The 12,121-nt window shown below is 49.5% G+C and overlaps 1 protein-coding gene across 6 annotated transcripts in view; it reads right to left on the reverse strand.

Annotated features, from left to right (window-relative positions):
- Positions 1-12,121, reverse strand: part of BCL2L1 (BCL2 like 1) — a 43,127-nt gene that overhangs the window by 30,727 nt on the left and 279 nt on the right. For 2 of the 6 annotated variants that reach the window (XM_037043811.1, XM_037043812.1), the window contains exon 2: positions 10,149-10,824. In XM_037043811.1, the coding sequence (XP_036899706.1) occupies positions 10,149-10,712 (564 nt within the window). In that variant the 5' untranslated portion in view covers positions 10,713-10,824. Of the gene's footprint in view, positions 1-10,148; positions 10,843-11,074; positions 11,993-12,121 lie in introns of those variants that run through there. The other 4 variants (XM_037043810.1, XM_037043809.1, XM_037043808.1 and 1 more) reach the window with 3 other exon arrangements.

Genomic DNA, 12,121 nt, shown 5'->3' on the forward strand with positions numbered 1-12,121 from the left:
GGGGGAAGGGGTTGATTTGGGAACAGGTGCAGATTTCGGGGAGGGTGGGGCCTGAAGGGAAGTAGGGATCTTGGTAGGCTGCAGAATTTCCCTTCCCACCCCCCAGCCACAGCTGGCTTCTCCAGGAACCTGATGACCTAGTTACAATGCTTAGAAATTGTTAGCTAAGCTTGCAGTTCAGGGTTGTATCAGTCCCTCCTCTCTGAGGCTTCTTGGGTCCAAAAGGGGCCCTGACATTCCCCCAAGGGATTCCATGTGAAGGACACACACCACATCACATGTACAGGCTTCTTGCCCAAGAGAGTAAAGAACCAATCAGGCATCTTTCCTTCTTCCCTGGTGTGTGCTCCCCACCCCATCCCGGGGAGGAAAGACTACCCTGCCCTGCCTCCTTCTTTCTCTCCCTGGGAGCTTGGTAGGTGGCAACTGGAGGTCACAAACTTCTCTCCTGGACGTTCAGCAGAGAGGGAAAGTTAGGGATAGCTTGAGCATGCCTAATCACTCCCACCCTTACCTTCGCATCTCAGAGGAGTGAAGAAGAATCTGTTGGGGGCTCTGGAGGCACCAGCACCCCAGGCAGCAGCTGCTCCTGGTATTCCTGATGCCTACCTCTACAGTGCCTCCCTGGGAGAGATTCCATCACTGTTAAGAGTCAGGTACGAAATTTGACAAACCAGCGCTGACTCCTGCTTGCTGTATAGCTATCCTTGGACAAATTACTTACTCTCCCCCAGCCTCAGTTTTCTCTTCTACAAAAAGAGGATGATAATATATAATGCTTTTCTTGAAAGAGTCTTATATGCATGAAAATAACTAGAAAGATACATGGAGCATTTAGCCTAGAGCCTCGCATACAAGTAATGACTACCCAGTATGGCAGCTACTGTTACTGTTTTATCAAATTGCCTTCACAGGTGATCAAGTTGCTGTCGTTGCTATTGGGGCTACTCTTTTGATAAGAGTATGTGGATATCTTTCGAACCAAGAGCTTGGAGATCTTAAGACTCCTGAATCTTGGAACTGTGACTCAACCTTATTTCCTACCCTCCTCCACAACCAGTTCCCCAAGTCATGCTTTGTACAAAGACCCTACACCCTGGGAGTTTAGGTTTTACTGGAAGAGACGCACAGTAAACACATAAACATTAGCAGCCTCTGTTGAGGTGAGATTTGAGTTGAGACCCAAAGAAGATGACAGCCCTAACTGGCTCTAGGGGAGGAGTGACTCAGGCAGAAGAAACACAGAAAGCAGCCCAGGAGAAAGAGATTACTGCTATCATCTTCGCTGAGGGATGACTATTATCTTCACTTTACAGATGAGGAAATTGAGGACTCAGTGTGAATTACACAAAGCCACACTGCTGAGAAAACAATTATTCAAGCCCTTAGTGACTTTTCCCCTTTCTGACACTCCACAACTGGCACCGGAGGAGGTCTGGGTTGGCGATGCGGTTGGCGACAGAGAGCATGCACACTGATGATGCAGGTTGAGAGTGGAGGTCTCTGGGTCATCAATTGAGTGGCTGATCGTGGAAGTGGGCCTGTTTGGCAGGAGTCCAGGACACCTGTAGGATCCAGCCAGTGGGTCTGTCTTCTTCTGCTTCTGGAGTCCACACCAGATTTGGCACAGTTTGCCTGGGCCATTTAGCAAGTGTTTTGGGTACTGCTTCAAATGAGTTTGCTTCCTTAGGGACAGAGACATCTTTGTAGCGTAACCTACACCTAATAATAACAACCCTTCATGTTCATTGAGCAGACCCTGGCTGAACCCTTGCCGAACCCCAGGCCCTGTGCCAAGCACTCGGGGTGAAATAAGCCAGTCTGGGCCTGCAAAGAAGCTAGGATGCAGTGGTCTGAGGGTAGGCTTTGGCACCAGATACATCTGAGTGCAAGATGCACAAGGTGTAATACTGCAGATGCATTATAGAACCTCTTGAGGCTCTGAATTCTCTATCTTCACATCAGAGCAGTTGTGAGGACCAATCAAGACGATGAAGTCAAAGGTATAAACATAGCACCTGGCACAAAGCCAGCACCCAACATAGAGTATCTGTTATTATTACTGAAAAACACTTGTGTTTCACTTTCTAGTTTAAGCCTCATGTGCTCTGGTAGGTTGGTATTACTCTCTCAGATTTATGAATGAGAATTTGGAGCTGATTTGCCTAATATTACGCCACCAGCAAGAAATCAAGCTAACTTTCAAACTGGAGTGGAGTTTTATTTCTGGGTGTACTGAAAGTGATCAATACATACTAACTAGGATAAACCCTGCCAGCATGTCCAGGAACTGGGGGGACAGATTGGTGATGCACACGGCCTGATGACAAGATACCAACCAGGCCCAAGGTGTGGGCCATAAAAACAGAACACTGGGGCGTGAAACCCAGTCCTGCTCACTGCAATATTCAGTCTCCGTAGCATTTAGCACATATAAGGCATTCATCAGTATTGGCTGATTTAACAAGTAAAAAACTCTAAAGACAGCTCTGAGCAATGAACCAGACTTAGGGAAAGTAGGCAACATCGATAACACGTACCTTACAAGCCAGAATGTGGATTCTCAGTCTGGCTCTGTTATTTGCTGTGAGACAAGCCCTACACCTCAGTTTCCACTCTAAAATGAAACTGCATATACCTACCTAAACTATCTCACTATAAAATGATGTATACAAAGAGGTCTGCTAAATTAGAAAGCGTTTTCATGCACATAAAAGCAATTATCAGACTACTAAGGCAGTAAAACATGAAATCAAACACCTGGAGTTTGAATCCCAGGTCATCCTAGTACTAGCCTATGAGACCTTGAGCACGCCACTGTTCTCCGAGCCTCAGATTCTCGACCACAAAACACCACCTACTTTGTAGGATTTTTAAGGAATCTGGCTGCTGGGTTGGGGCAGGATTAAAGATAATACAAGCCTTGGAGTACAACAAACTTGGTTTTAAGGACAGCCTCTGCCCGCTGCTAACCAATTCCTCCAAACTCTGTGGGGATAGTGACACAGGATGATGTTATTAGTTAAAGGCCTGCCACACAGTGAGCACTGGACAGCAATCATCTTGACACTGGAACAGTGGGGACAGAAGGGACAGTGTAGTGTTTAAAATGTGGGGCCTTGGAAGCTCCCCTCCCAGGTTTTGCCACTTACTAACTGTGCTGCCTTGCATAAGCTACCTAACCTCTCAGTACCTCAGTTTCTTCATCCGGATAATAATAGTACCAACTTTAGGGTGGTGCTGTGTGAATGAAATAAATTAATACATCTAAAGCACTTTAAACAATGCTTGGCATTGAGTAAGCACTTGATAAATGTTAGGTGCTATTAATAGTGATGTCAACAATAATATTAATCACCAAGCGGAATAAGAGAGACTGTTTAATCCTGGGACACGGGCACCCCATAGAATAATCTGAGGTAAGTCCCTGAGTAGCTGTTTCTAGGCAAGTTCTTAGCTTCTGAGAAAAGCTCTTCATGGAAAGGACTTGAGGCTGGGGGCTCCTGAGCAAAAAAATCCCAGTCCCACTGACCAAGAGGCCAGCCTCTGGGGAGGCAAGTCAGGCTCCTTGGAAGGGACACTGTGTTCCCAGCCGCCTGACTCAGGGGAACAAAGGCACGTGTGTGTGGCCAGGGAGGAGGGAGGGGAATGTTTCCCTTTCAAGAGCAGAACAAAGGATCTGAGGCATAGTTGAGTGCGTTCCAATCCCCTCCCAAGCTATCTCCCATGCCTCATGATTGTCCAACAAGGTTTTCAACCTAGCTTCCTCCTGAAAGGTGCCTGGGTGGGGGTATGGGTGGTGGGGGTGACAGGCTCCACTTCACTGTACCCTCTGTCATCAATTTCCAAGAGGCAGGATTTATATGTGCCAAACCTCTAAGATCCCTCTTAGGAGTTTCCGTCCTGTGTAGGGTGAGTGGGGACCCCTGGGGGAACTCAGGGTTAATGGACGACATAAGGCACTGCAAGTGACAGGCTTAATGTCCCTCTAGGAAAAGTCCAAGACTGAAACTGCTACTGAGTGAAGAAGCCATGGAGAGAACCCAGGAGTCCTGACCAACCCCCAGCATGGGCTTGGGGGAAAGGTCTGACATAAGTAGAAATGCATTTTCTAAATCTTAAGAGGACGATCAGAGGCTGAAGAGAGAAGCTGGGTGAAGGGTGCAGGGTAAAGGGGGAGTAAGAAAAGAAAGTAAATGACAAGAGGAAAGGGAGGGACATGTCCAAAAAAAGGAGTTTGTGTAGGGGGGAGCCTTTAGGGACATTACTTTCCAGTTTCCATACTCTCGCTCGCAGGAATCTGGCTGCTGGGTTGGGACAGGAAGCAGTCCATGGAAGTCATGGCAATGGCATTTCCTGAAGAGCAAGAGAAAAACCTCTAGTTCCGAGGGGAGCTCTGGAGTCTGCCCAAAAAAAGCCCTGTAGCTTGGAGGTAGCTGTGAGGCTCTAGCCTGGCCCGAGAGTCTCATCAGGGATGAAACCAAGTAGCTGAAAACTCCAAAGGCAGTTTCTTTCTTTAAAAAACTATTTGCAAAAATCAGTACGTAATAAACGGGAAGCCAGAGGACGTGACTAAAGCAGCCCTAGGATGCAGCTGCTGTGTGTTGCTGATCCCAATAGTCACTACCCTGAGAGCCTGGAGACTTGATCTAACTCACTGAATCTTAACAAAAAGGCACTATTACTATAGCCATTTACAAGTTAAAAGGCCTGCCCAAGGCCACAAAGCAAGTAAGTGGTCGAGTCCTGATGTGAAAGTCTGAACCCTGCATCTTCCTCCCGATGTAACCTTGGACAAGCTGCTTCTCTTTCTCAGCCTGATCTCCCAACAGCTCACCTCCCTGGGTGGCCACAAGCATCAGAAAGGCAAGGTGGACAGAAAGCGCTAAATGGTGAAGTGCTACATAAAACTGGAGTATTATCAGTGCAGGGTCTGTGATAAACTACCCTACATTGATTGATCCTGAGATTAGATCATTTTTGCAGTTAAAGTATTGAAGCCATCCTAAAACATAGCTAATGTGAAATGTGCAACAACGATGGAATCTGCCACAAGGCCAGTGAGAACCTCACCTTAGTTAAGTATATACAATGTACATATATACATATATATGTGTATATATACATAAAGTGTGTGCATATACACAAAGATATGAGTATATACACATGTGTATATGTGCAATTACATGTTTATTGTCTATCTCTCCCTTCCGGAATGTGAACTCCACAAGGGCAAAAAATTTGTTTTATTTAATGCTGCACCTCTGGGACCTACAACAGTCTGACACATATTAGGAGTTTAATAAATAACTGTTTGAATCAATGAATCAATGATTAAGTAAAGGGCAATTCCCATTACTATTATTCTGGCTTGAAAAGTGACTGCTTCTTCAGAAATCCAGTGGGCACCTCTTCCACTAGGTACCCACTATGCCTAAGAGCTCTGCTCAGTGCTGGGGAAATAAGCGTGGACTAGGACACTCAGGAAGCTCCTAAAGCTGAGAGAGATGTGGCAGCTTTAGAAATGCCTTCTTTACAGTAATTTAAACTCTACCACTGTTATTTTCCTCTTACTTATCCAAATTCTGCTGGGTACTATACCAATAAAAAGACTAAGCCCCTCTTCCTTCAGACACTTGAAACCGGTGAGCATACTCTCCTGGGTCTCCTCTTCCCCAGGCTAAACAAAAAGACCCAGTGGGATTGTGTGACTCGGCTCTGCCAACTGGGAGTGGGGAAGACAGACTGTCGGCTGCAGGAACAGAGGAGAAGCAGATCCAGGAGCAGAGTGACTCCTTCAAAGAAAAGAGAGGGAGTCCTTGGGGAGGACTCCGTGGAATTAGGCTGGAGGTTGGGGCTGGGGACAGGGCCCTGCTAATTAACGTAGTAGGAGATTATGTTTCTGTAGAAGAGCAGCTCACTGGGAATTACCTCTAAACCTACCCATATGACACCGAGAAAAAACACGGTTGCCGAAAGCAAGCCCAGGGTGAGAAGCTGAGGGCACTGGGCAAACCAGGGAGGCCAGGCATAGGAGCAGACACTCAGGCCCACTGGCATCAGGACAGATACCTGTATGGGAAGAGACGGCAAACAACTGCTGCCTCCCAGAACCCTAACAAATCTGCTGACTGCCCACACTGAAGTCAAGAAAACCCTCTGGGTTCCGTTGGGGCCCCCTGAAAAAATACCTGGGTAATTTTCTGCCAGAGGCTGATGGGTCTCATGGGGCTACTGGGGAGATTCGTCCTAGGAAGTCTGGAAAACCCTGTGATGGTGACAGAGTTTTAACAGCAACCTCAAATGTCTATCCAGAGCTGGGTTCTTTGAGGGGGAGCCCGAGGCACTTCTATCTTACTTTGGAACCTGAATGACATTACTAAAAATTTCCACATTTGGGGTTTCTAATGGGGTTTCCCCGAGAAAACCGCAGAACTGCCAAGGCTGCCGAGACCTGTAAAGGTCACTGAAGTATTTCAGCTAAACATGTATCTATGCCAAAGCAACCAGAACAGGTAAGCAGCAGCCTTTGGAAAGTAGAATACCATAGAGCCATGAAGACCGGGAAAGGCCAAATTCTGTTTCCTCTCCCACACCGTTTACTGCTCTCAACAATGGTGTTTCCATCTAGCTATGGGCTTTCCCAGGGACAGCAGTCCCAAAATGTCCTGACCCACCAGGGTCCTCACACTGTAACTGTTCACATTCCTGCTGGAAAGCTCCAGAAATCCTGTCCCTTCAAGAAAGGTCACATCATATACCACTCTGGGTGAATATCTCAGAGGCTGACTTATTTGCTCCGAAACTCTGGGGGCAAAGTTCAGTCTTCTGAGGCAAGTGATCTATTCATCAAAAGGGGTGCTTCCACACTACAATTAAGACCCAGGAAGGGCCTTTGTCTAAATCATTTACTAGAGTCAAGCTATGGCAGGTGGCTATCATTATTCCATTTTATAGGTGGGAGAGATGGATAGACAAGAGACAAACAGGCTTAGCATCTTGCCAGGTGACTCCAGGCAAGCGGTGGTGCAGCTATGAGCCTGGCATTCCAGTCCGTGGAGCACCCTCCACAATTAAGTAGGCACACCCGGAGCAGGCCACCTCCTCCCCACGTGCACATCATTCTTATCTATTGGTAGGGCCTGAGAAGACTTTAAAAAATCACCAAGAAGCCCATTCTGACTGGGCAAACCCTTGACAGCCACTCAAGTTTTCCCAGTGCCAGAATCTGAGGCTCCACACATGCTTTTGGGAACCTGCTACTGCCGACAGAGGCCCTGCTCCCCCTGCAGCTAACTAAGCCATGCCAGGATCAGAGACCAGAGTGAGCACCTCCACAGGCACGTTTTACTCAGCCCAACAGCATCTCTGGCTCTCTACGCTAGTTTGCTGGGGTCACTTTATTGCTCCGTGGAGAACCTAATAAGGATGGGAAGAGCTTAGACTTTGAAGTCAGGCCAACCTCCATGTACCTTCTCACTCAGTCACTTAACTGGCTGTAGGAGTCCTAATGCCAGTACTTAGCCACACAGGTACCACACAGGTACCACACAGGTACTGGGATTAAACCTACCTACCTTGGAAGGTTATTGTGTGCAATATATAAAATAGCATGTCATTTCCAGGAGGAAAGGTGCCATGTCTGGCTTATGGCTAGCACCTAATGCAGTGGATGTACCTCATCGTAGATGCTCAATGAACTGTGGCTGTATTAGTAGAAGACCTAAGTAACACAATGCCTTGAACATAAGATGTATTGCATAAAAGCTCATTTCCTTTCCTTTTCCAGTAAGGATGTTAAATTTAGAGAATATCCGAGGATGGAATGACCCATAACTCCTACACTCACAGATCCTCCAGCCACGGCCTCTAGGAGATGCTACTGCAGTAGCCAGTCTGTGAAGCCCACACATGGTACCTGAGAGGGAAGTGGGAGGTACTTTCTACTCAAAAGATCCTGAATCAATGTCTTCTGACCTCAGGGAAAATGCACGCCCAGAAACGGTTCAAACTGAAGTGGCTCATCTGCACACACCCCTTACGTTCACCAGAGAGGACGTGATATATGGTATGTTGTCCAACAAGCTCTGGCAATTCTTGAGCAAAAAAGAGAAAATGGAATTTCACTCCAGTGGCTGTCTAATGAACTTGCCCAGTGCTGTGTCTAAAACCTCTTCTCACGTGCAACACTGGGTGACTCCAAATTCTCTGGCCCACGTAGAACTCTGGAGAGGCTGGCTGGCAGACGAGGAACCTCTCCCGGATTGCCTTTTGTTAATAGCTGGCAGCAACCCACCTGTTATTAGGACCACTGGCCAAAGACAACAGTCACGCAAAGTAGGCAAGTGGCCCAAATCTACCTGGAGATGCCTCAGAGGGTGTGTCTGAAGCATTGGAATCCTGTCCCTCCTGTAATCAGCTGAACAAATATTTGCCCCCAAAGAGAATCAAAGCAGGAGGGAATGAGAGGTCACTGAACAAACCAACAGGAACTATTTAATCATTTATCCCCCAGGGAGTTCATTTACAGGATGGCTTTCAAGTCTGGTCAGCCTTAGCTCTACAGAGTCCTCTGCCTTTACCTCCCCCAATCCTACCCCAGTCATCTGACCTCTGACTTGATCTCTTTACTTAGTACAAGGACTGACAGTGGGAAGAGGGGATGAAGTTGCAAAGAAATGGGAAATAAGGCAGGGGGTGGGGTTCCAGGGCAAACTCAGAGGTCTCTGCTCAGTGGTAAACTGAAGTGCCTGCCACGCCCTAGTCCCAGCCCACTGATAATTGCATTCTTGAGATTCCTGAGTCCATGGTGCATGGCCCCTTCCACCTCAGCTCCTTCAATAGATGACTTATTTCCCACAGCCTGCTCAACTTTAGAGGTATTCTGAGGGGACAGACTACCACTTCTCATTAGCCCTGCACTTCCCCTAGGCAGGGAGATAGCAAGGAAATAGGACTGAGCTCACTGTAGAAGAGCAAACACTGTCTACAATGACCCCTGGTACAGATTCTCTCACCGCTATCTCATCCTGACTTGGTGACAGGCAAAAGAAGTCTCCCTCCCCGGGGAAAGTAAGGAGGCATGACTCCTGGGCCCAGAAAGTGTGCCTGGGACCAAGAACAACTACTACGGCAAACTTGTTGGAGTGGGTCACTATGCTCACCTTAGCTCCAAGATTTACAATGCCCTGAAAGTCAAGAGGGGCTTGCCACAATTTTTTAGTGGAAGAAACTGAGGCTCAAGGTAAAGTCGTCTGTCCAAGGTCACGCAGCTAAGTAAGTCACAGTGCTGGGACTCAAATAGATGTCAGTTTGATTCTGAAGCCAGTCACTGAATCTCGATGTCCCACAGGGCCCCATAGACTCAGTTCTTGCTTTGCCAGCAAACAGTGCTCGCAGGGCCCTGGCAGGAAAGCAACAGACAGAACATCGGAGCTCCCCAACCGATCCTAGGCAGGGAGGTACAAAGTCCAGGCTTAATGCATGACACAGCAAGGGCTCAGCAAACGGGCCGACCGTGCAGAGTTGCACACTTCAGAGCCAAAACAGGGGTGCTGCACAAGCACAACTGGCCACTGCCCTAAAATCAGACAACCCTCAGCCATCCAAGCCAGTGGGAACTTCTGCCTGGCCGTGCCCTTTTCTGAGAGACTATCAGGTATGCAAACTCTGAAATAAAGAGAATTTGAGGTGGGGGAGGGAAGCCCAGAGCAGACATCCCGGGGGAGTAAGAACGGAAAGGCTCCTGGGTCACCGATACTCACTATCTTCTCCAGGCATTATACTCATCACCCCTTTGCTCAGCGAGCCATTGTGTCAGGGTGAGGGGACACTGGACTAACTTCCCACTCTCAAGTGAACAAACAGGCTATGCTTTCCTCCGCTGAGAAACCAGAACACAAGTATGAAAGAGTGGGGTCATGAGGGTGACCAGAATGGAAGATGCCCGGTCCTTCGAGAACTAACTAGGTCATCTGTACTCCAGAACAGTTAACCTCTTGTGGTGCAATGAGACCAGTCACGCCTCCTTAACAAACATGTGTGGCAATCACCCAACACAACAGAAAGAGATACAGAGAAAGGCTGGTGAGGGGATCTCTCTGATGAGAGGCCAAGGAAAAGGGACACAAAGGGGGTGCGATCCTTACCCAGCCGCCGTTCTCCTGGATCCAAGGCTCTAGGTGGTCATTCAGGTAAGTAGCCATCCAAGTTGCGATCCGACTCACCAATACCTGCATCTCCTTGTCTACGCTTTCCACACAGAGTGCCCCACCGAAGGAGAAAAAGGCCACAATGCGACCCCAGTTCACCCCATCCCGGAAGAGTTCGTTCACTACCTGCTCAAAGCTCTGATATGCTGTCCCTGGGGTGATGTGGAGCTGGGATGTCAGGTCACTGAATGCCCGCCGGTACCTCAGTTCAAACTCATCGCCTGCCTCTCTCAGCGCCTGCTTCACCGCTGCCATGGGAATCACCTCCCGGGCATCCAAGCTACTGCTGTGGCCAGTGGCTCCATTCACCGCCGGGCTGTCCGCCAGGTGCCAGGATGGGTTGCCATTGACGGCACTGGGGGTCTCCATCTCTGATTCAGTTCCTTCTGGGGGCTCAGTTCTGTTCTCTTCCACATCACTGAACTGACTCCAGCTGTATCCTTTCTGGGAAAGCTTGTAGGAGAGAAAGTCAACCACCAGCTCCCGGTTGCTCTGAGACATTTTTATAATAGGGATGGGCTCGACCAGTCCATTGTCCAAAACACCTGCTCACTCACTGAGTCTGGTCTCTACTTAGTGGTTGTCTTCTGAGATCCAAAGCCAAGATAAGGTTCTGAAGGGAGAGAAAGAGCTTCAGGAAAAAAAGAAATCAATACGCAAGCTATTTCACCTAAAACATCACATTCCACCTCCAGATATTAGAGATGGTTTCTTTGTGGGTCTAGCTTCCCACAGACTTCAATGAAGTCCAATTGAAAACACCAGTGGGCTCTGAATCATCACACCGGCATTTTTTAAAATCCCAGCCACCCCCTTTTCTCCAAAGCTGTCTGCCCCCCATCCCCACCACCCGCTTCACCTACATTCAAATCGGTTTCAGAAGTCACGCAGGTGCAGCCCCCCGGAAGATCTTTTGTATCATAGGTCGGGAGAGGAGGTGGCAGCCGGGATGCCGGTAATTCAGCTGGCCCCGAGCTGGCTGGCAAAATAACCCAGCTCCGGCTGGAGGGATCATGCGACCCAGCCGGCTGGGACCCCAGAGGGCGACACAGGAATTACGAAGCTCAGAAACCCGCCACCTCGCTTGCTTCCTCCTCCATCGCCCAGAATGAGGGCGGCCTCCTGCCACCCGGGAGCCCAGCCCCCTCGCTCTCGCACGCTCCTGGCTCTCCGCCTCCTACTGGGAGCCAGGAGAATTCTCCCTGAGGTGGCTTGTGTGGGCTTTAGGGTTTGTTTTTTTTGTTGTTGTTGCTGTTGTTCTATTTAAGTACCGGCCCAGGGTGAGGCTTCCGAAACCCTGAAGGGACTTCTCAATGGGGCTCAAGGTTTCCATGAGGGAGAGAGGGAAGGGGAAACTGCCTCACATCTGAGGTCTGACTTCGGAAAGGCCATCCCCCGGCCTTTCCGGCAGGCTGAAGACCGGGGACCCCCCCAAAAACGCCGCTGGTATTCTTTGAATTCCCCAAAGGCCTTGGACGCGGCGTTGGCGGTAGGGGATTGCCGGGTCCTCCATTTCCCGAACGGACATAATGGCCGCCGGCGCCCTGCACAAAGACCGGGTGAGGGTGAGGCGCCCGGCCTCTCCTCCGGTCGGGAGAAGGGTTGAGGCCTGCTTGAGGACCCCCACAGCTGAGACCACGTTTTCCTGGAGCCAGGCCCGATGCGGCTTCCTGGCACCCCCAGGAGGGCTTGGGGGCCAGGGGAGGCACCTCTCCGGAGCCTGGGGCGGGTGGGCTGTGGCCTCGCGCCTTCTCGCGCGCGCTGGGCCGGGTACCCGCTGGGCCACCGCCCCGTTGCTAGGCAACTGCTCTCCCTCAGGGGCGCCCCTAGACCTTTCTGGTCTCGCCCCCAGCGGCCCGCCCGGCGTAACCAATCAAAGAACCTAGTCGGCACGGAAGCGGGACGGCGAG

Source organism: Sturnira hondurensis, unplaced genomic scaffold (assembly GCF_014824575.4).
Source record: "Sturnira hondurensis isolate 20B ecotype Veracruz unplaced genomic scaffold, ASM1482457v3 Scaffold0004136, whole genome shotgun sequence".
In the NCBI taxonomy this organism is placed as follows: domain Eukaryota; kingdom Metazoa; phylum Chordata; class Mammalia; order Chiroptera; family Phyllostomidae; genus Sturnira; species Sturnira hondurensis.